Source organism: Melanotaenia boesemani, chromosome 19, assembly GCF_017639745.1.
Source record: "Melanotaenia boesemani isolate fMelBoe1 chromosome 19, fMelBoe1.pri, whole genome shotgun sequence".
In the NCBI taxonomy this organism is placed as follows: Eukaryota; Metazoa; Chordata; class Actinopteri; order Atheriniformes; family Melanotaeniidae; genus Melanotaenia; species Melanotaenia boesemani.
This window is the reverse complement of record NC_055700.1, coordinates 17,994,891-18,020,442: the sequence shown is the minus strand read 5'-3', so window position 1 is coordinate 18,020,442 and position 25,552 is coordinate 17,994,891. Positions and strand designations below refer to the sequence as shown.

Below are 25,552 nucleotides of genomic sequence, written 5' to 3'. Positions count from 1 at the left end.
AAAGCACACACTTCCCCATACAAATGCTTGTGCTATCAGTGTGTTTTTCTAAGCCATAGACATACATCCACAGATACAATTGCATGACCCCAATCTGCAGTAAAAGTTACTGCACAAGTGCTTAATAATTTACATCTGACCTCATTGCACAGTTAAATGTACAGTACACTAGAATCACTCCACCAGAGCCTAAGTGGAGGTTTCCTCACCACTGTTTCCATTGAGCCTTAAAGTCTAAATTCTAGTCTGAAAATCATTTTACTTTAAGCCTGCTCTAGAAGTACTTATCAAAAATAGAAAGTAAAGGTAAACTATGTAAAATATATTTTCAGCAGTTGCCTCAAAATGCTGCAAACTAAACAAAGACAAAGCACTGGGAGAATGTTACGCTAGAGTTGGCCTCTTTCCATTGCCAGAGGAGCTCAGAATCTAATATAATATAGGAGATTCTACCCATCATGCACTACACAGTGCAGCACTTGGGTACATATCTGAATTGCTGTGTCCATATACTTTATTAACATAAAGTCCCTCATATTTGCAAACAAGAGTTTACTCAATGTCCAAAGATGTGGATCTAAAATAATGCAAGACCAAATTTGAAGAGTCTTAACTCTTAAATTTATACTTTTATGTGTTGGTTCTCATTACTCATCATTCTTTATTTTATCTTTAAAGTAGAAAGACTTCTTGTGAAAACCTTCTTTAAACAAAAAGAAAGTAAAAAAAAAAAAGCATTACACAAGTAAATTCTCTTTTATTTTGAAGGTAACAGAAACGTTAAGTCTTACGGCTCTCAATAGGCTCAATCACAAGTGTCAGATCAAATATGATTGTTTTTCAAAATGAATACGGGCAAGTCTTACTGTAGCTCTCCACTGAGCATGGCTCAGTAGCACAGAGAAATAGGTGACAGTTAGAAGAGCACAGGTCCTGTCATGTCGTCTGCATCTGAACAGGCTTGCCTTTCTGACATTGTGTATTCCTCTTTCCATCTGCTTGCCCTTGGTGATCAGTCCACTGCAGGCTTCTGTCCTAACCATTCAAGCCATTCCAGAGACAGAACCCCTGGGACTAAATGAGAGAGGAAGGAGGAGAAAAGCTGAGAGAAGGAAGATGTAGCCAATGATAGAGGCACAAGACAAAAACGATTTAAGAAGGAGAAGGTAATCAAATAGTTATTTGGTGAGTGAAGATGAGTGACTGAGTAATCAAAATGGTAATCAGGAAAAAATCAGGGTTAAAGAGGATGAGAAAGTGGGGTGGAGAGAGGGGAAAAGACATCCTAAAACAATTACTGGAGGCACTGGAAGACAGTCACTGATGTGGAATTAACAGGCTATTATCAGCATGCTCCTTTGCCAAAAGGCTCAGGTGGCCTGGCAGTGTCACGCTGAGATCATGGAGCAATGAAAAAGCAAATTAAGTTTTTGAAAGAGCATTTTAAGCTGGTATAACCACGTCAAACATATAAACACTGTAGAGGGCCAACAAGGTTTTTTTGTGAAATTATACCAAGGCCTTAAATTATATTAATTACATATGATGTAGACTGCATGGGAACAGAAAAGTCAAGAAGAATTCAAAAGTAACACCAGTGAATCTTCTTAAACACCTCTTTGCATCTAGTTACTATTTAAAGAGAAGCAGATACTCTGCCACCATGACAACACAAGTTAACATCTGTTAAACACTATCTGTATTTAGACTTCAATCAGACATCCATTTGCAATGATATTTCTTCTCTTCCTCTTACTTTCCCTCTCTGCCCCACCCTCTTTCTAGTGCACGTCTCCCTCTGCAGTGCTCTGAGTCTCTCCTTTAGAATAACTTCTGTGTATCTTGAAAACCAGCCAGGAAATGTGAGGAGGAAATGTTCCTTTATTGTTTCTATCTCTGCTCCCCCTGGCCTGCTAAGTGACAACGATTGTATGCAATCAGTTCAACGCTCTCTCATATTCAGGCATGTACTCACATTCTAAGCTACACACAATGCATGTACAACAGCGGTGGGGGCAATGGGAGGGGTGATGGGGTTGCTATAGAAACTGTTCTCCTTCAGGTATGAGTCAGGTTGATAAATAGGAACAAAGTATCACAATGCATCATATCTGATGCCCTTTGAACTGTGTGAATGCTAATAAGATGTATAAACAAAAACCAGATTGACTGTCTAACATATTAATTTGCAGGGTGAATGAGAATACTCCTGAGGACAAAAAACGTTCACACGTATTATAAGCAACAAAATATTATCAATAACATGTAAAACTTATAATACCCACATGTACAATAAAACATACTATAGTTAAGCTTATGTGTTCTTGTACTGAAGCCATTAGTTACTCAATAATTACTAATAGATTTGTGACTTAAGTTTGTTCAGTTGTGCATACTATATCCGTAGTGATATGTGCCACACCCCTCCAAAGTTGTCACTAAGGGGATTATTGCTGCTCTTGCATGTTCGGGTGTCTTTTGGTTGCCAAGCTTCTCAGTAATCTCAAGAAAGGAGCAGAAGAAAAAATCAGTCATGAGATGAAAAACACATGTTTCATTTCCCATATCTTTTCCCCTCTTATTCTCTCCTTCTTGCCCTCTGGCATACAACTGAATCAGCTGGCACAGCCGACCAGTTTGATATATGGAGATGTTGCAAGAGGAGCAAGAGTAGGACAGTAGCCTGAGTTTTTCTTTTTTCTTTTTTTTCTTCTTCTTTTTCTTTTTATGTATTTTCAAAGACAAAATATTGCATACAAAGGAGAAAGTCGTGCCGGTTTTAAAGTACAATATAAAATGATACAGAAAGAGACTTGTATAGTGCTGTCTGTGCGTACGAAGCACTGATTCTTTCCATCTTCTCTGCTGTATAGTATCTCCCCTTTGGTGTCTCAACCACCTACGCAGCCATATATTCAAGCATATGTATCATGAAGGCATACCCTGAGTCGATTCCAGTATTCACATTAACACACAGACATGCAGGATCTTAAACTGAAAGAGTGGTTGGCAGTGCAGTCATAACTTCATGATTAATCTCTTGTTTCAACAGCTCACCTGATAAAAGCCTGGTCAATTTCTTTTATCAGTAAGATGCCAATTTCTGCTCTGTGCATGAAACATAATTATATTAAAGAAAAGATTACAATATCAACAAGTCTTATGTTGGTGTTTTTAGTTTTTGTTTAAATGTATTTAATCATACCTTCAAAACTGGTTTAAAACGTGCAAATTAACAAAAGAGCTGCTGCATTTACAGCAAAAATGCTTACATACATTACATACTCTTTAGCACCACAAACTACACCACCCAAAATGCAATGCCATTGACTCAACACCTTTCCATTTCAGCAAAATCTTTATATCTTTACCTTCATTGTGTAGAATTATGACATTATTGTGTAACTCTGCAAAACTTTTACTTACAACAAGTGTTTGTGGAGTGCCATAAGCGCATATGGTCAAATAATCTTGAGTTTCTCATCAAGATAAAGGATTGGATCTATCAGTCATGAGTGGGTTAATATTTATCACCAACACCTGGCAACCCTTCAACAGTCAGGAACCAGGAAAAGCTCGGGTTACTTAAGCCAATAATATGAAAGCATGCACACAGAAATCCTAAATCAATTTGTTTGAGAAAGTACTACACATTCTTTCTCTCTGCATCCCTAAGTGATCATGTAAGCATGTGTCTAAAGATTTAAAAATGTAGAGTGTCATATATCATTTGACACAAAACCAAAAGGCAGCACTAACCTACACCCTATGACAAATCCATGCAAGCGCATATAGTCAGACATGTACCTTACCAAGAAATAAATGAACCATAAGACAGATACACTATAACCCCACCCCTCATCCCTCTACACACAAGCACACACACACAGCACACACCCACACATCTCCAAACAGGTGGCTCTGCTTCAGTCAAGACACAGCAAAGCTGGATGTTGCTTTCTCGTCGTTTAGTCCCAGAAGAGACTAAATGTACTAAATCCTCCTCTCCTTTCCACCTCACTGTGCACATCTGTCTCCTCCTGCAGCAACTGCACAGACAGGTTTTCCCCAGCTGCTTGGCTATGCTAACCCTGTGCACTATATATAGGACTCAACAGAGCTAAATCAAACACACTCGAGCCAATGATGCAGAGACAAACAGCAGTAGTGAAGAGAAAGCAGTGGTGATAAGGGATTTCTATTTACCGCTTGTGTTGGCTAGCACTGGATCATCTTTACAAAGGTGTCGCTTACTCCTTCTTCCTCTTTGCTCTGGTTCCTTCCCTTCTTCCGCGATCTCTATGGGTGGGGAATTGTCAAACGGCTGCAGCAGCGGCAGCATCAGTAGCAGCTCTGGGGCCTGTCTCTCTCTTTCTCTCTCTTCCTTTCTATCCTCCGCCCCCTCTCCACACGCTCTCTTTCCTATCCTCCCTTAGCTCTAACTCTCTCCCCACCCCCGAAGACCCTCCTCCTTAACACCCTTCCTCCATCATTTTCTCCTTTTCCCATCTGCGCTTTATCTTTCCTCAGCTCAGTTTCCCCCTTTCTTTCCTATACTGGATGTGTGTGCCGAGAACTGCAGAAATACACTCTGTTGAATTAATAAACAAGCTCCACTGCTATAAACATCAGCTTCATCATAGGGCTACAGTCAGGTGAAAACAAATCACAAAGATAGACATCTTGGAATCTGGATACAATAGTGGTTTCATTGTACAGCTGAAGCTGAGTGAATATGTCTGCTTTTCTGCTTCTCAATCCACATCTTCAGTCATAATGTTCATTTAAATGGGTCTTGACTAATATCACTTTAGTTTGTTACAACAAGGAACCCATGCCATGTGCGCTAATGCACCCCAAAACATTTCTAGATGCTGGCTTTTGAACTGTGTAGTGAAAACAAATTTGATGCTCTCACTCCGCTTTGGCCTGGAGGACACAATGTCCATGGTTTCTGATTTTAAAAAAATGGCTAACTTTGATTCATCTGACCACAGGACAGTTTTCCACTTCACCTGAGTCGACCTGTAATGAAGCGTTGTACCACTGAAATTTCATTTTTGTATAACAGATATTTAACTTGCATTTGGGGGTGCAAGCCCATTAACTGGTTGAAAGAGGTCTTCCTGAGCCCATAACATGATTTTCATTACAGAATTGTGTCTTTTTTAATGCAGAGCTACGTAAGGATCACAGTGATTCAGTATTGGTTTTTCAGCTTGGTCTCATGGGTATAGACATTCCTCTGGATTATCAGAGTCTTTTAATGATATTGTGTAAATTGATTGCAGAGTATTGCTGAGAAACATTCATCTTACTAATCTGTTCAGTTCTTTCCCAGAGTGGTGAGAAACATGGGCAGTTGCAGTGGGACTTATTTTTTTACGCATATTTTAACCTTGAAGGCATCACACATTTTTGATTAATTTCTAAGAACATCTGATATGTTGGTTGCACATTTTTCAAATGAGTAATTTAAATGGTTTGCAAATCTAAGTATTATCATATATTTATTCAAATTAGAAACATGATCCTGTTTTTTTTTTAAACAGGAGTACACTATATCAGAATGTATCCAAATCCTAAATAATGGAATTTGGGTCTCCAGCGGCCTTATTGTTATTGTTTAATTTATAGTAGTATGTTGCATGTGCTGCAATTAAAATAAATGTAATTTTCTTGCACTGCATGTTAAGTGAGCAAATTAACTCAACATTAACTATTAAGTGTTGATATACTTAAATGTGGATATCTACTACACAAAATCTAGTAAAGTTTGTTGTTTTGTTTTTTTTAAGGAATTATAAGCAATGATAATTGAAAAAAAAATTTAGAACTCTTCAGCTTATTAAATGTGCAGTTTTAAGCTTTTGTTATTGGAAATAGTCAAAAGATTAACTGCAAAAGCTGCATCAGGTTTATGGAACCAGCAGGGTTGTAAACTAACTTCTTTCATCACTAGCACAATGGGGCTGGTAAATTCCTAAAGTTACCAGGGAATCCGAATTTCCACTAGCTAATTTTTTTGTCAAGAAAAATAAGCTACATTCAAAGTGCTACTTAATGCATTTAACATACACATTTCTTTCTTAATTGTTTTTATTTATTTTTAAATAAAGACCAAAAACATTTTCTTAAAGTTCTCTTTTCCAGCAAGGAGAAAAGTCACCATTTTTTGTTAACACATTTGAAATTATCTACTATACCTTTAGCTTGGTAGATTGTATTTTACATTACTTACATGTGTAAATGTCTTTCATACTCTTTGGTTGTCAGCATTCTCCTCTATCTCTTTTCTTTTCATGTAACCATCCTTACTACCACGTTTTTGTTTTTTGCTCAACATGTCACTCCATTAAATTGTGCTCCTCATTCAGCTGCGCACAGCCGATACATCATAGGATAATGTTCACGGGACATGTATTGATAGCACTGCCAGTACAAGTAACCAAATTATTTGCTCCATTCACCTCCTGCCAAACTGGCCAGTAAGTCACAACTGCCCACCAAAATAAATTTTAACCTGCTTTTGGCTGGTTATGTCTAGCTATCTATCTTGTAATACGCTAACATGGCAATGCTAACATGTTAGTCACAGAGCTAACGTATTAATATTTATTACATAATGTTTACTATGTACAACATCATACATTTGCATGGCAGTATGCTATATATTTACTAAGAAACACTTCGTGGAATATGTAGTAAAGGGTGAGTTTGTAGATATCTTCCTTAAACTAGGTAGGAGTTTTGTCAGTAAGTGCTATATGCTAAACTGTGCTAGGCTGTTGTTGATGGAGAAATTGCTAACTCGTCATTTAGATGCAACAACACATACTGTTAACAAAATCAGTCTTTGGATAAAAACTTATCTCGTTTTTCAACAAAGTTATTTTCTCTTTAATTTATGTCCACAAGTATTTGTTCATGGGAGTAATAAAGTCTATTGGGTATGTCAATATTGATTTGTGTAAGTCTTTTATATCTCTCCTAATGCATCACAACTCTTTCAAAAAAGGAAAAAACATGATAAAACTGAGTTCTGTGTCTACCTGTTATATCATTTAAAAAATATGTTATATTCATCTATATATTACCAAGTACACAACATTATATTTGCATACCCTTTTCTGAGCTAGTGGGACTGTTTCATATTAGTTTTGCTTTGTAATTTAATGTTCTCCTATATTTCTTGCTGACTTACCCTGATTATATTCATTGAAAGATTACTGAAAACACAACCCAAACACACTGAAAACACAACCCAAACATACAGTTTTTTTGTGTGTTATATTCTGCTTGTGTAAAATGTGGGGCTGAGTGGAATCTCCTGTTAAGCCTATATTATATTTTCTGACTGTTCCAAGAGTAAATTCACAGATTTTGGCTTTTAACTACAACATGGCACACACTTGCCATCACACTGCCTACACTATCTTGTCACAATGAGTAATTATATCAAATAGACATGCAGTGACTCATGCATATACTCTTATGTGTATGTGAGTGTGGTTACAACATTCTTACCCCAAAAAACTATATAATCCGGTTAAAGGGATTTCAAATTAATCCAAAAGGACCCTAATACACAGTGCTATATTTTTAGCACATTTCTCATTTAATTTTGAGACGTTTTTTGTTTTTTTTTTTCACAGTTTACATAGGTAATATGATTTAGCGCCTTCAAAAGATAGATTCCAAATTTGTTTTTGTTTGTTCGTTTTTTTGTTTTTTATTAGCAACAAGAAGTGTTCTGAGAAGAGGCCAGTGGTAACTATTTATCTAACTTTAAGTCTTCATTTCTTAAACGAATGCAATTCTATTATTCACAGTTTTGCTTTTTGTGTATATATTTTAAGCATCTTCTGAAAGTCTGAAACAGTTTCCAAGGAAGCAGCACTGTTAGGTGCTTTATTAATAGTAGAAAGAACATTGCAACTATGCATGTTGAATACACCTCTTGTTTAAGGTCTGCTATGAAGTCTCAGAATATGTCCTAAATCAAATCACAGCTTGGCATGGCCCTCCCTGATATACATCACATCTGCTTAGATTAATGCAGTCATGAAGCTGCACAGGCCAGGCCAGTGGCTTCAATTAACCACTTTGCCCTAGTGTTGGCACTGAGGAGACTGAAAGAGCTGGTAGACCCTCACAGGGCTGCAGACACACACATTAAACATTCATTTCTATTTTTTTTTTTTTTTTTTTTTTTTTTTACCCTGAAAAATAGGACAGCCTAATATAGTTATACAAGAATATCTGAAAGAACTTTATCAGAAATAAATCCAATTGAAAACAGAATTAAAAATATCTTAGCATTTTTAAAACTAGTCAAGATAGAGAGAATTTTCTGATTGTCCTATGGGTGGTGCTATAATTGTTCCTGCTGAGTTGTAAGTGAGTTTATTAACAATACACTGGACTGTTATTAACCCTGGTCTGACAGTGCTTTTTCAACCAGAGGAACTTAACATGGAGATTGCAGGGTTGGCTGAGAAAACACAGCTATTAGGGATTATTGATTAGACATTGCCTCTCTTTGCACAAGGACAGCCCATTTCATCGTGAGGGCTATCATCTGAACGGACCAGCTGCTAGCAGTACATAATTGTTGCCATAGGGATGGTGTCCAGGGAGACAGCTGTGGCCTTTTAGCAGACACCACACAGCACACAGAAGGTCATTCCTCACCTAGGGTACCTTTCTCCGTCTGTCCATCACAGATTGTTTCCAGGCAACGAGTCCAAAGGTTCAAACAGTCCACCTTGTTTGTGCGTTTTCTTGCCATTTAGGTAGCAAAATATCAAATTAAAGATCAGATGCTGACATGAGAACAGAGCTGATGGCCTGTTGAAATCCATTCTTATGAACAGCAAATACTAGATGCATCTCAGGTGATAGCCTGATCAACAAAAGAACTGGGGAATAAAACAAAGAGTGAAGTTTGCAGCTGAAAGACATGCAGAGGCTGCTGGTATCACAGAGGATACAATTCACACCACATATCAGAAACAGTTACACTAGCCAACTTTGCCAGGGTTTGTTCACATAATTTAAAAAAATATTATTTGTGTTAGTCTTGAAAATTTGACAAAACCCTGAATGCCTGTGACAACAGATAAAAGCTGGATCAATAAAATTTTGACATAAAATAATCTTTTAAAATGAATTTGGAACAACATATTAAACAGCTTACTTTTACAATTCTTTTAGTTAATCTTTTAGTTCATGATATCCTAGATAGATGTCATGGTTTTTGGTGTAAAACTCTTCTGACAATTCTTTTAACTCCTCAGCCAGAAATCCTGTGAAAAACACCTGGTCATGGCCAGTTTATGGTGAAATGATGTTCTTCCCACTTCAGGATTTTGGCCCCAACAGTGCTCACTGGAACATTTAGAAAAGTAGAAATCCTTCTGGAACCAATGCCATCAGTATGTTTTGCAACAGTATGGTCTTGAGTGCTCTTTGCTTTTACCAATCACGAAATACTTATCGTGTAAGACCTTGGCAATAAAACACCTTTTTATCAGTTGGGACTAAACCAGCTGATATTAATTTGCATTGAGGGGCAGGATTGCTCTCTAATTACTGATAGATTTTAGCTGGTATCTTGGCTTTCTGTCTTTTTGCACTTCCATTTCTTCATGTGTTCAAAACATTTTTAGCACCTTCCTGTCTTTTAATATCCTCACAAAATATAAGCCTGTACACCACATCTGCTTAAGCAAAAATATAAGAAAGAAGCAGTTCTTATATCTGAGCCTCTCAGCCTGACTGATCCATAGCTGAGTCTGTCTTTGCATAAATGAACATGATGCAGTCTGTGTGAGTAAAGCTGTCAGTAGTGAGAGCAGAAACACTGTCAGGAATCCATCTGGAGTGTCTCTGAAAAGTGTCTCCCTTAATAAAAAAAAACAATATATCAAAACTCACATAAATGACAACATTGCTTATTTAGCTCATGACCACAAATCTTGTAAAGAACTTAAAGAAAAATTAATTTAGATAAAGGAAGGCAACGCTGACATTGTACTGTGATTTATCATTAGAGAAAAATGTTCTGGTGAATTTTTAAGTTGATGTGGGAGGGGGAATTTTATCATTAATTAACTTGTATTTGACAGACTCTTCATAGAGTGGCAGCAAAGATTTGCATTGGCACACGGAAGCAGGCAGATATGGTTCTGTTTTAGCAAATATTATTTCAAGCCATCAAAGGTTACAAGAGAGGCAGCTATTATGTTCTGTCAGTTCCTGTCTGCCAGTATGTACACACTCCTGTAAATAGGCATGTTGCCAAGACAACATCTCACACACCTTGCCATCTGAGACCACCTGGAGGAAGCCTCCAAAGGACAAATTTGCTAGATACACAAATGTATTGTCATAATGTACAAACAAATATTTATGCAGTGTTGTAATATTATACTCCACAATATAAACCAAACCACATGCACCCTTTATCCATACACCACATCATACTTGCCCTCATGCCCACATAAGAAAGACTGAGCAGAGAGAGCATATGCTATGTGAGCAGAGGGGCATGTACACTACAGCTGTATCCTTGAAGAACAAAAGCTGAATCAGGGACTATCATGTGTGCAACACTGAATCTTAACCACTTTACGTCTAGCAGCAATATACAAGAAAGTAAAGCATTCGTAAACTTGTAAGTAAGTACATTTGCTGTCCAAGTATGATTTTTTATTATATGAGTGGCAGAGCAATGCAGAAGTTCTTTGTGTTTCTGTACAAGCCACTCTCACAATAGAATATGGGATTATTAAGTAGGTCCAAAAAGAAGAAAAGAAAAAAGAAAAGAAATATTTAAAATGTAAAATTTAAATTGTGCCATGTTTGCATTAGCTTGATTTCATGATTCCATGTCATGTGGTCACTGTTCTACATACAGTCTTAGGATTCATTATCATCTCACAATGTCTAACCATTGATTGTGAAACTAAAACCATTATACTATTATACCCTTTTCTGGTGACACTGGGGTCCACTTGGGGGAAGACAATGATTGAACTTGGGAGTAAAAATAGTAGGGATACCAGTTTTTTATGCTGCTGTTTCTCTTGGCGCAGCGTGGCCACTTCAAGTTTCAGAGTTCGGTTTTTCTCTTCCAGAAGTCGAAACCGGTTCGCGTTGTAGACTGTAGAGTGTCCGGTCACTGGCTGGGATGAAAATTCATTTCTCAACTGAAAGACAAAAAAAAAAAAAAAAAGAAAAACATTTAATAAAAAAATAATAGTAGTGGTAATGGTTGTAATGCTAACAGCTGGCGCTAACATGCTAACAGCTCTGGGAAACCAACAGACACAGCTCAATACTAACATCAGCATGCTGACATGCACATAGTCACACTGTTTGCAGGTTTCATGTGAAACATGTCCACTGTTATTAGTTTTTATTTAATTGTTTAAACATTTATTTTACCAGGTAAGTCCCATTGATATTACAAACTCTGTTTTTCAAGGGAGCCCTGGTCAACACAGCAGCAGACTAAATTCCATTACAGCCAGTAATCATTAAAACAACCTTTCAAAAAGTCAAACTACATAACAAATACAAAATAAAACATATAAAATATACATGTAAGTGGGCAAAAGAGCCCTATTATGCCACATTGTGCAAAAATAGTACATTTGTTAAAGACAAAAGTTAAACATCAGTATTTTGCACAGTATTTTTGTTTTGAGTCTATCACCTAGTGTATTCTGTTGTATTTACTTTCTGCTGCCCCCTGTAAAGCAGCTAAGAACCTGTTACACCTGGTTGTTGGCTGCTGATTACCACACCTGCTCCTTGTTTTGTCCATATTCTCTCAGTATACAATCTGCCTGATTTTTATTATTCCATGTTAGTTTATTGTTTGTTGCTATTCAGTTTGTGATTAAGTCAGACCTGTTCATCTGATCAACCAAATCACTGACAAAGAAACCAAAGGGCCAGTCTAATCATAGCCTGTGGCAAACAACATGCATTTGAATAATATAAGTGATGAAAATGGGGCATATGGTCATTGTCAATCTTGCTTACAACCATACAATCCCACCTCATGGGGCTAGTCCCAGGAAAATGATTATCAAGTCTAAAAAATAAGCTGCTGCCACAGATTTTGAGCTTCCAGTATATTTTTTCTTGTCCTGCTTAGAAATATTCTTGATAGCAAAGAATATTTTTTAAAAACACATTTTCGCTTTCTTGGCTCCTCAGTGCAAAGATGTCATATCTCCAAGAGGCAGGCTGCAAACTTCTCTTGAGGTCTGTGTGTAGTTTCTTTTATTGTCCTCCCCCATGAAAGAAAACAATTTTACGAAGTTGGTGGAACATTTGATTTTATAGTTGCCTTGATATGGAACAGAAAGGCTGTACTGTCAGTCTTGTACTTCTTAAAATTTCCAATCACTGTGAGGCCACCAGAGGGGCTGCAGGTAGCAAAAGAATTAAGCAGCCTTTGTAGAGAAGGTGAGAGAGAAACTGACTTGTGTGAATACAAACTCAGCCTCCTAAAATTACAAACTGTCCAAGGAATGAATGCATTTGGTCGTAAACAAACTCTAGCTTTAATCTAAATATGGATTGGGTGCTTTCTTATAGCCAACTTACTTTAACTAATTTGGTCAAAGTATGAAATGGACACATGTTGGAGAACAACAATTTTGAAGCCCAAAGGCGGAGTAGTCTTCCTATCTGCCAACTGAAAAATCCCACGCCAATATTATCACTGCTTTAAAAGAAGAACATGATCACTCTAGGCAAAAGAAACCTTTAGCTGCATTGGTCTAAAGTCTGTTCACTTTCATGTTTTTACTCTCTCTCTCTCTCTCTCTCTCTCTGCTCTCAGTCTTCACTTTTTAAATTAACATTTCTATTTGATGAAAATTAAGAAAAAGTTGAAAATATTAGATTTTTGTTGTCTTCAAGCATCTCAGTAGCAGTCTTTAATGCACCAACTGACAGATGGCTCTAACACCAGTTAATAATTCCGATAAACAAACGAGCATGCCACCAGAATATTTGGTGTCTGGCACCCTAAAGAGCTCATCCAAACAATGGAAACTGACTAGTAGCCAAACTGTCAGTATCTACTGAACAAATACTAAAAATAAACTGTTTATCATGACAGCTAAACACTAAAGTTGGGATGACAGACCTGCCAAGCAGACAGAAAGACAGTGAGATTCACCTGCTCATAGCAGACATGCCAAGCAGACAAGCCTTCCAACAGACCTGCCAGTGTAATATGAAGGACTTACCAAGACGAGACAGAGAAACGGTTAGATCTGCCAACCACTGTTCATTTTTAAAAAGATAGAAGACTAAAACATTCAGTCAGCCATTTAAAGAAACATATTACTCCATACCCACATCCCTCTGAGAAGGGATGTCAAATGGTCATTTCATTTAAATAAATAAATAAATATAAACAGTTAAAAAAAAACATTTGTTGATGCAGTCCCAGGAGAGTCCTGCAGGTTTTCAATGTGTCCCTGCTCCAACACACCTGACTCAAATTAATATATCCAGCCCTTTATAGGCTTATGGATCCATTTCATTTGAATCATTTGAGTGTTGAAGCTAGGACACATTGAAAACATGCAGGACTATGACCCTCGTGCCAAAGTATGAAAATCTGCCAAAGTATAGATATGATGCTTTACCAGCCATCTTAAAATAGTAACCAGTCAGCTTGTCACCACATAAAAACTATATGTACAATAACTGGACTGATGATAGAGATGATGTAGAAACATTGTCATGCATTTGTTTTCAGCTGCTGTGATGGAGTTTTTACAGGTCCAACTAAAAAAAATCACAGACAACTGTAAGTAATCCAGAATGCTACTGCTCATGTCCTCACAAAGACCCAAAGACATATAAGGGAACATAAAACTCCAGTTCTCAAATCTTCACACAGACTTTTTTCATGGTGGTGTGGTAGTTAGCACCACGGCATCACAGCAAGAAGGTCGCTGGTTCAATCCTCAGCTGGGAGAAGGTTCAAACAGTGGCTTTTCTCTGTTCTGTTTTCCAGTGTATGTGTGGGTTCTCTCCAGGTACTCCAGCTTCCTCCCACTGTCCAAAGACATGCATGTTAGGTCAATTGGTCACTATAAATTCTCCCTAGGAGTGAGTGTGTGTGGTTATTTGTCTTTCTATGATAGCCCTGAAATGCACTAGCGACCTGTCCAGGGTGTACCCTGCCTGCTAAATGCAGGTATAGGCTCCAGCTTCCCTGTGACCCTTAATTGGACTCAGTGGTATAGAAAAAGAATATATATATATGTATGTCTATGTGTGTGTTAGTGTGTGTGTATGTGTGTGTGTGTGCTTACACATATATATGAGCTACCAAGACTTATAAAACGTCTTGATTTCCATCTTAAGAATTTAAACTTAACATGCTAAATCCACATTTAATTTTTATGCTCCAGATATTAGTAACACAAAACCAGAAAACCAGAAAACCAGAAGTCAACTCTAAACCTTTTCTTGTGAGCTGGGTCTTAAAACTGTTTAATTTGCAATAACTTTTAAGTAAGCATGTTAATTGTTTTCTTTTTTCTCTCTCTCTTTGAATTTATTTCCTTAAGTATGTACACTGGTGATGGTGATATATTTATTATATGTCACTCATTGTATTATCTTTTGATTCTGTACAAAGCATTGGGTTGCCTTATGTATGATATATGACATATACTGTACAGTAGATAAATTCGACTTGCCTTACCTCATAGTAATTTGACAACAAAACTAGAGAATGAAAATAAAATTTGCTTTGAATATTCTCTATTTCAGATTTTTCAAGCATGTTTCTACTCCAGGGGTTTTCCAAAGTCTGACAGATTCAACCATCCCATCAGATGAAGTTTGGGCACTAAACTCACTCCAAATTTATGTTTGGTTAGTTAAATTCCCCTGCAGTGGTGATCATGTAGTGTAATATTTTAATTAATCAAATGAAATATTAAACAAGTAAAAATAAATCCCCTAGAAGTAAAGCATCTGAGCTCTTCAACCACATAACAATTATTAAAGGGATTTATTTTTCCATGACTAATGCTATATTTCCTCACACTGAAAAGCATTATTTTATTCTACACAAAATAGGGAAATGATCAAATAGATTTTAGCATCTGGTTAATGAGACTTGAAGCATACAAATCACCTCTAGTAGTGGCTAAGTCATCTAAGTCAGACATGATTCAGTACATTCAGTATCTTAATCCGTTGGTCAGGATGAGCAATGGTTCAGACCTGGTGGATGCTGACAGCATACGAAGTGACTACAACCAGTCTTGTGTCGGGCAGCAGGAGCCCATTGTGCCATCCAGTTGGTAAAACGTCATCCATGTACTGAGGGGAGATGCTACTCTGACAGGAGATGCTACTCTGACAGGAGTTGCGTCACAGATAGAGATGACACGTACGTGCACTATAGAGTCACAGAAAATACTGACAGCATTTATTTCTCCATGTGAGTCAGAGGGAAAAGAATTAAAGAGACACAGTGAAAAGTACAGAGAAATATTCAGGGCAGGTTTGTGGCCTGCTCCTTCATTTTCCTTCAGTTAGCAAAGAGAAAAATGCTTCTCATATTTAGATTTGCTTTTCCATTAAATAAATGTTACATATATCCACAGTTATGTGCTGAATGAGTCACAATCTTGGAACCCATCAGCTTTTGACTGATGATGAGGCCTCTGAGGGTAACATCCTTTTTTCCCTGGTCTTCCAATATAGTCAACACATATTAAAGAAACAAAAAACAGACACAGCATCTAGGCCAGGACGTCTTGTTCCATGTTCTGGACATTGTTTCAGTCTAGATAAAATGTAATAAAAGCTCAATTGTTGAGAGGCAGTAGCTCACAGCTACATGTTGCAGCAAGACCACTCAATCATGATTAGTCAATATTACCTCAAGTATGCACATATAAACCAAATATTGCATGGTGCCAAAAATATCTCCCTTTGCAAAATTAGCATATTCTTACAAAATTATCTGTTTTTTTTTAGATTAAATAGAGATGAAGTTAGTCATGATATATAGCTTATGGAACATTCTGCTTGTCTTTCAAGGGGTCTGTGATGGCAAGCATTAAGCTCCAGGCCAGGAACTGCAGATGACTGTAATCATCAAGTATAACAGTACTGGTCAGCGGACTAAAAATGTATAAGGATGGTTAGACGAAGGAAAATAATTAATTAGTAGATGGAAAATAAATGCATACCAGGCAGTCTGGAAATGAAAGAAAACCCTGCAGCAATCATCTTGAGACGCCATTATTTAAGCATTTTGCTTTGTGTGTGTTTAATATTTTCTCATTAAGATAAGATACCTGCAGAAATATATTCAAGTTTCCCAGAGCCTGTGATTGAAAACAGTGTATTAAAAACAGATGTTCTGACAAGTAACATCCCAGAAGGGTTTAATTGATGGCAGTGTGTTGGTAGATTATAACAAAATACAAACTATCTCGTTACTTCTTTAAAATATAAAACTGAAGAACTTCAGTAAGAAACATGGTAACTCTTTTCCAGTCATACCTTCACTATTCTTGCTATTCTGTTGTGTACTGGCCGAAATCGATATCTGCATGTAAAAATGTGTCATTGTTGTGTTATGACTTCCGCTAATGATCTGACACATTCTCAGGAATTTTGGAATTTTTTTACATATGATGGGTATGCCACTAGACGGCCAGCCATCTTGAAACTACAGCCACCAGTAAGGGACAAATAGAGCAAAAAAGGAATTCTTGCAAGCCAGCACACAGTGATTGAGACGCAGCAAGAGAAGATAAATGAGAGCACCTTACTACCCCAGCAAGTTGGAAAATCTGTTAAATTGCTTTTCACAAAAATGCAGGACCATGCATATGCTGCAGGATCATGGGAGCTATTTTCACCATTGCCAAGAAAGCAAAAAAGGGCACGTAAAAGGCATAATAACAAGATGATACAAAAAAAGGAGGATCAACATTGGGCTTGCCTTTCCCAGGTGGAAGGAGCTCAAGAGGGAGAAAGATTTTAAAAGGGATACTGAAGTTGTCAGCTTTCTCCTCTACATGTAAGTCAGCAGTACTGCCTAAATTAGCCTAAAGCTAACTTTTTTATTCCATTTTGTTAGATAGTGTTGCTCGTTACCATGGTTAGCATAACAGTAGTTTCTGCTAAATACATCAGCCTCATTGGTACAGAAGTGTATGAACGTGGTTTCAGACAATTTCATAGTCATGGTAAACACCGGCTTTTAGTTGTGGTAAAGCCGGACTAAAAGCCAGTGTGAAGGCTTTATAAGCTGTCTTTTACTGTGACAAAAAGCTGGTGCTGTGCCAAGGCCAGTTTCCCCATCAAGACCCATTCCCCTGGGAGAACCAGTCTTCTTTCTAAACAGAGAGGGACGATATCTGACAGTTTGATGGGATGTAGTTTGCAATATTTATGAAATCACAAACTTCTTTACCTGAGTGAACACTCCCATGAACTATCGGATGACATGCTTTCATCTTTGTTGTCAAGGCTTTTTGAGATACAGTGGCTACCGTTTGAGAAAGTGACACACTAGAATGCACTTTACGTTATAATGCGATTCACATTTCCAATGTTAGAGTTTTCATGCACATTCTTCATTAAAGGGACATTGCATAATAATTACTTACATTTAAAAAGTTAAAAGTACTGTAACATGTTGCACACTCTTAATTAGAAAACAACCAGAGCTGTTAGATAAAGTTCTTAAAATGGCAATTTAACTTTAGGTCTGTTCACTTATAGCCAAGAATATTTTCTATTTTTTTTTCTACTGTTTTGAATTCAAATGCAGTTAAATGCATTTTTCCAGACATTACTAGAGCTTGGGTTTACAATATTAATGTCTGTGTCTATTATTTGATTCACTAAAATCCAATTAAATACAAAAATGTTGCCATTTGGTGCAAATATCATAATGTCATTAAAATGCAATGAATTGAAGACTGGATAAACATTACTCAAGAAATTTTTTAAATGGAGAGGGGGTCATCTCGGTTGAAACTACTGATGGACTCATTCTATAAAACCTGGTGAAAATGGACAGAATATGTCAAACCAACAAGATCAGACTTTATATAAAGTTGTGACATTGCCATACAGAGAATACTAACAACGATATGATGTGAATTAGAATAGTGCCTCCTCATGCCAATTGTTCCTGTTTGTAAGCTTTTTTTTTTTTTTTTTTTTTTTTATACTTTTTAAAAATTGTGAGAGAAGTGGATCTGTTTTCAAGTTGTAGATTGCATTTCTTCAATAAAAAGTAAATGTTAAAAAAAAAAATGCAATGAATTAATTACAAAGCCTCTATTTAATTACATTAATCAAGTCCCACCCCTATAAATATATATATATATATATATATATATATATATATATATATATATGTATATATGGATATGTTTGGATATGTAAATCAACTACATGTTTCAGTCATGTCTTTGTCCTCATATATTTTGAGGCTCATCTTTTAAATCCTTGACTGTAGGCTTATATATCCTTGTTTTATTTCATATAAACACAAAAAAAAAAGAAAAAAAAGCCAAAGTGACCGACATATAAATAGTGAAAAATTGATTAAGTGTGCGAGCAAGACACAGGACAAGAATAAACATCAAATTAGAGAGCAGATGCACTGCTGTCTTTATTGTTGATATTTGTACGTAGTAACTAATTAGCTTTCATGTTCTGTGTAGCATTAATATTAAAAGAATACGACCATAATCATTTCTGTCTCTGCTCTGCACAGATTGTAAAATAGGATGAATAAAGCAGGAAAGAACACATTAAAACAGCATTTTTTTTTGTTTGTTTTTTTTTAAACAGACTGAAATGTAACAGTTAAACCTTAAACAGAAACAATTCAATTCTTTTGATGTTTTATTTTTTGTGTGTTTAGCTTTGCCCGTGGGCAGGGTCAGATTGTGATTTGATTTTAAAATGGTGGTGTTTAATCCTCAAACTGTAGGGGATGCCAAAGAGAAAATAAATAGTCAAACTTACTATTAGAGCTTTAAAGTGGTACTATGTAACTCTCTGACCTTAAGAAATATTTGTCTCTTGACTTGTTTTGATGGCACAGTGACATTTACTAGGTACATTTCTGGAGCTGCCATTGTCTAATGGCATCCCGAGGCTAAGAAACTGCACTTTGCAACTTTGAGTTCCAGCCTGGAGCAACACATTAAAGCTGTGTTTCACTTTATGCACCACATCCCAAGCTAGCAACAGGACCTCAACACACTGACCATTTTGAACACACACCATGGCTGATTTCGTCAAAGAAACAGGAGAGTAGATTATCAGAGGAAGAGAGCAAAAGAAAACGGAAGTGACAGAGCAAGAGATGAGACAAGAGTCAACATCGGACTGACTTTCACTGGCTGGAGAAAGCTCAGAGTACAGGTACGATGCAAGACGGATGCTGTCGTTATGACTAATTTGGCATCCAAAATTAGCCACAACAAATAGAGAAAATCTTACACAGCTCAGTAGCTTCTTTAAGATGTTACAACATATGAGTATATGGGGGGGGTTAAACAACTTTTTTCAGTATAATTAAGCATTCTACCACTTTTCCAGTAATTAACTCCTACCACTTTTAATTCATCATAACACACATTAAAGTTGTGTGTTCATTCAAAACCTCACTTAATAAGGTGTTTTAATTTTCCATCCATCCATCTATCCATCAGTTTCTATTTCTGTTCTATTCAATTTCTGCTTTGTTGGATGATTTGTATTAAAAGGGGCATCAAAAGTAAAAGACCGGCATGTAGTAGATGGATTCGTACCAACCACATTGTGGTGAAGTGCCATGTGCTCAACCAACTGAGCTGCTAAGATACATCTTACTTTGACAAATGGAAGGACAATTTAAATAAATTGTAACATCGCCATCTGGTGTGTGATTGAAATACATGCATCAGGGCTTTTTAATTCAGTAAACCTTGCATGTGCACCTATGTACCTACCATGAAACTGGATTTCAGCATGAGCAAATAAAACTTTTTACTGCCATCAAGCTACTTTCTTTCTAGCCACACTGCAGCTAAACTCTCCTTAAAGGTAACAGAAATATCTTTTTCCCAAAAAACATGGCAATCACAGAAACATTCACTGCAATGACTCAAAAAGAAGAACTGTGATAGATTGTTTGCAGATACAACCGTAACAATGCCCCTACCTGAAATATGGTGGTCCATTTGACTCTCCTCTCTTCTCATTAAATCACAAATTGGCATCCAAAGCAGATCTGTGTCTGAAGGTGAATATGCCGGTGAAAAAGTGCGTAAGAGTGCACTGAACCTTTTTGCAGCTTTGCCTTGGCTGCCTGCAGCTGTAGCTGGCAGGATGTATTACCCTAACAGCCAGACCAAAAACAGCTACTTTTCTGACACTCTCACACACACACTCCCACCATTTCATCCCCGCATGTATTAGCGATTCTGGCTCCATCCCTCAAATGCGCAGTAAGCCCCCCTGTTTTCTCTCTCTGTTTCACTCCACCGTGTGTACTCCCTGTTCAACTGACCAAAAACAGCATCACACATGGCAGCTGTTATTTAAATGGGATGTCTAAATCTGCTGAGCAGTGATATCTAAATTATTACATTACAGCCTGGTTTTTTGTTTTTTTTTTCTTCTTCTTCTTCTTCTTCTTCTTATAACTGCATTTCCCAGTTAGCTTTACCATCTTATTTACATACTTTCTGACAAACAAAGAGGATAAGATTTTTTTTTCTTTCGATGCCAGTTGCAATAGTTTGCATGGTGCTGCATCTTCCATGTATGCATTTGTGGTACTATAGAAGTTTAAGACACATTAGATATTTATATTACACAGCAATGACTCACTTCATTCTGTGAAAGGACAAAGCCACTGATGATCTTTCAAATGTAGAATGATCACTCCAAATACTGTTGATTTCTGCACCTTGATGGAAGTTAATAACTAGTGTGTTAGCATCCCTTTGCTCTCTTCATCTCCTCTAAATCCCTGAGAGGGCTCAAATTAAATCAGTGTGGTGGTTTTAGTGAGGTTACATCAGCAGCAGGAACTCGGTGTATTCTGTCCATAGCTGTTCTCTGTTTAACACTGGGGCGGAGCCACAGGACAGAGGAGAGGGCAGAAAGAAAAAGGCACTAAGTGTGCGTGAGTGAGAAGAGGAAGCAGAACGTACGCTCTGTTCCACTCTGTTGCCTAGCAACACTTGCTCTCTGTCTGTTCCCATCTTTACGGTGGATGCATTACTTGCAGTGAATTAGTTTCCAGGCCTGACATGAGGCCCTGTGAGACAGGAGCTCGGAAACAGATGAAAACTGGAATGGGCAGAAATAGGCAATGACCCCTTTAAATATGTAAACAACTGAAGTCAAACTGTCACTTAACTACTTGAACAAGCTGCTGCCATTAGACTGCACCCATGCCTGGACTTTTCTTTTTTTTTTTTTTTTTTTGATTTAGAGTTTAAACACTTATTGAGTTATGCTGTCCTCTTCTGGCCATATTAATTAAAGGTTTGTAAACAACCCATTACAGGTGGATGCTGAGGGACAACCTGTCGCTCTATAATTTGGCATCAGAGAGTTTAAATCACAGCAGTAGACAGGTGTGCATTTCTCAGAGTATGGAAATAAAAGGTATATACATGTATACAGAAAAGATTATTTAACTACAGCACTTAAGCTAGGTACACAAGGTTTTAAGACTGTGGTCATGTCACTTTTATGGTTAAATGGGTTTGGAAAAGCTTAAATAAACCAATGGACCCTTCACATCATCAAGAACGGGTCTCCTCATTATGATAGGCATGAAATCTATGGTGCTTTCAGCCATTATGGTTCTGTTATGGTTCTGTTCTTTACAACTCTGCCACATGACTTCAGGTCTGCTACAACTAAATATTATATATATCCTTTCTCCCAAGCTTTCAGTTGGGTTTTAACTGTGGGTCAAATTGTATTATTTTTATTCTATTATGTGATTTTTTATTTGGTCTAAACTGTTTTCAACATTTATTTTTATTTGTTTTATCTGTTTTTAATCACACTGAGTTTGTGTCAGCTATATTAAGTGTATCTGTGTTATACAAATAAAAATGCCTTAGCGTGTTTTGTTCTGTTTGTGTGCTCCACAAATCAGAAAATGCAAGACACCAGCTGTGAGACAAGTCAGCTACATTTCTTCGCATTAGGCAAAAATCTAAAATGAGCTCTAATAAAACTGGTAACTAAATGGCTGTCTGTATGCTATATGCAGGCCCAAAAAAGCTGCTAAATCATGATTAATACTAACAGCTGATGGTGGCTACTCTCTGAAATGCTTCCTGAGTGGTGCAGCTATGGATCACCATTGCTCTGGATGTGTGTACTTACTTTCCCACTGCTGATTAAATGCATAGGTCAACTTCCTGTCAAATTTGAATATATGTTTTAACTCTGCATGGAACCTGCATGCATAGACATCCTTGATATATCAAAATGAAGAATAACTTTTAAGGAATTATTTTTGAGAGTTATATGTTATTGTTTTATTACCTTTAGAAAATTAACCACTATTCTTTCCAGGCTTTGTGTAGTTTGGTGAGACAAGCACAGTTTCAAAGCCTATCAAATTACATAGTTAAATTTGATCAGCAAGTAGTACATCCCATTTATCCTGGAGTAAGATTAAGACAAATGTCCTCTCGGTGACTTTTATCTTTGCAAGCTGCACTGGCCTGCAGTGTGCATAACGTTACCTTGCCTTTGGTGTGCAGGTGGTGATGGTGTGTGTTTCTGGCAGCGATCATTGCCAGCTGTCTCTGGATCCACTGTAACTCCATCTGAGACTGCCTTAGTAGATCTTCCACATTTGTGCTGGATGTTTGATCCTTCATGATCACCTGGAAAACCATCAGCAGGTAAAATTACTAAGTATTTTACTTAATATCAAGTAGATTTATTAGCATTTTCCTAATTATCTGATTTTTTTCTGTGCCTTTCAGTTGTATAAAACAAAACAGGGGTGTGTTTAAGTTTTAGTCACTTTGAAAGATGGCTTTATTTTCAACAATGCAATTCTTGATAGTTTATTTTACTCTTTTATAATTGCATAAAAATGGGGTGTTACTAAGAAAACAGTAAATACTGCTGCAGTCAAATTATTAATAATGAAAGGTATACTGCTTAACAACAGATCTAATAAATCTAAGGTTAGTGATGCTTGTAATGCAGCAGATTTAACTACATCATAGTAAAAGCTCTGATTTCTGTATCCTACATTAATGCTGCTTCTTTTAAATGGACTATTTAGTGGAAAGAAATCACAAAATGAACCAGCTTCTTCTTCTTTTCCCATTTTCTGGGAGTCTTTAAAAGCCTCAGCCAAATGCTCAAACAGATTCTCTGTGCTGACTCACCTTGGACAGCTTCTATTTCTTCGCAGGGGATTGTGGAGGAGGAGGGCAAACACAACAACAAGAGAACACAAAGCTCAGGAGTCCTGGAGATTTATGCAGAAACATCCCAACATGCCAAAATCTCTATGACCCCACAGAAGTGCCAATACACCTCTACCACAGACTCAACATAAGAGGAGAGAGCTGCGCCTACAATATTAAACAAACCTGCAAGAGATTTTTCATTTACCATTTACTTACTTACTAATCTATCAGTCTATGATGGATTAATATCATGATTATACAGCTTTATAAAGCATCACTTAGACATTCATTTACTAACCTTATGGATTCAGCTTGTCACTGTTGCCTGGTGTGCATGTAACTTTCTCTTCTACATTTAAAAGAAATTATTTGAAAGAAAGAGAATTTGAGTGAGAGTTTATTGCAAAATTTAAAATATTATTTAACAACGATAGGTGTGAATGATTTTAGAATTTGGCTCCAAACGCCTGGAGATTATTCTGTACGGTTTCCAGATAGGTTTCAACAGCCTGAAAAAAAAGGTGAACTGCACTCTGTTCACTGAAAAAGGCAACATATTATGACACTGGGATTTAGACAAGTCTTTTTACAAATTTTATGTGACTTTAAAACAATATGTGACTCTTCTTACCCATTTAAAAAGTGGTCTTCAGTTTCTTTTATTCTCTCTTCTGAAAAAAATCTTGTGTTTTCCTGGATCCTAATTTCTCCAGTGTTGAGCTGTGTGCTCATTGTTCTTAAAAACAAAGGCAACAAAAACTAAAAACACATAGACGCACAAGCTTAAAAACAGCAGGGATTTAACGTCAGAGTCAAGAGCTTCTGAGTTTTCAGCTATGTTGTGATGTTGTGGTGCTCGTAGCTGGTATGACTGTCTGTAGAGGCTTTTAAAAAAAAAGCTCCTCCCTGATCTGACTTGCACCTTTGAAAAAGAAATCAGTAATGATTCAGATTTTCTCTCAGAGATGCCTGCTGTGTGACCATATGGTACACTTAAAAAGAGGATGAGAAAACAAGATGCAAAATATCAGCTCTTAATTCCAACCTTTCACGTATTTGAGACGAGGACGGCTTCATCGTTGTAAATTATGGGTGCATCTTTGTAGTGTAAGTAACCTTGATGTAGCTTGCCAAGTTAAAAGTACACATAGCATAACAAGTATGTTGCCAAATACTAGGCACATCTAGCTTTTGCAGGAATGTATGCATGTCCTCAATTCCTAACTTTCTTGCACCAGAACACAATGGATACCATTTAATCATGTGCACCTAGAGAGGAAAAATCTCTGACATTCCGTAGCCTCACATCTACCTCATAGATATACTATGGCTAAAATATTTTCATATTCAACAGAAACAAGGTATTGCTAAGCTGTTTTTATATTTTGCAGAATTTCTTATCATTTTTAATAACTACATGTCATTTTTCCCTATTTAAAAAAAGCCTTATTTTTACTAAAAAAGCATAAGACTGTGATCAAATACAATGCAAGAAATCTGCCCTGGCTAGGGGAAGAATAGAATACTTATATAAGTAAATATCAGCAGTTAATAAATAAAAGTGTTTAAATTGTCTTTGTAAGAATCTTTTATTACAAGCTCACACATAGTGTGAATATGTGTAGCTGGAACAGCAACAATAAAATAGAATAGTTTTATTACCATTGCACTGCACATTACAATGAAATTTAGAGTTTACACTACTCACTCTCTCACACACACAACCACACCTGCACACAGGAAGGCGTGTTCGAGCATACAATAAAGACAGTGTTAGAAACTCAGGGTAAAGATGCACAGAAAAATTAAGTGGCATCAGTGATAAAAACAAGTCAATGAGCAGTTTAGATGGTGGAAGTGAGGGGCAGGGGATAGGGGAGGCACAAGTTCAACTCTTACACCTCTGAGGGGTAGAAGCTGTTTCTCGTCAGGGCCCTGTAGCGCCTCCCAGAGGACAGCAGAGAGAAGATATAGTGGAAGATGAGTGATTCTGCAGGACTTTATTTGGCAGCGTGACGTCTAGATGTCTTTCAGGAAAAGGCATGATCCTGTTTCTACACCTTACTTTG

General features: G+C 37.0%; 1 protein-coding gene across 8 annotated transcripts in view; it reads right to left on the bottom strand.

The window, feature by feature from the left end:
• rimbp2a (RIMS binding protein 2a) overlaps positions 1–23,533 on the bottom strand; it is a 66,224-nt gene extending 42,691 nt beyond the window's left edge. For 2 of the 8 annotated variants that reach the window (XM_041970887.1, XM_041970884.1), the window contains exons 1-3: positions 23,460–23,532; positions 22,800–22,943; positions 11,067–11,213 (exon numbers count right to left, since the gene is read on the bottom strand). In XM_041970887.1, coding sequence (XP_041826821.1) covers positions 11,067–11,213; positions 22,800–22,937 — 285 coding nt within the window. In that variant the 5' untranslated portion in view covers positions 22,938–22,943; positions 23,460–23,532. Of the gene's footprint in view, positions 1–4,206; positions 4,385–11,066; positions 11,214–22,799; positions 22,944–23,459 lie in introns of those variants that run through there. The other 6 variants (XM_041970885.1, XM_041970886.1, XM_041970881.1 and 3 more) reach the window with 5 other exon arrangements.
• Positions 23,534–25,552: the final 2,019 nt, after the last annotated feature.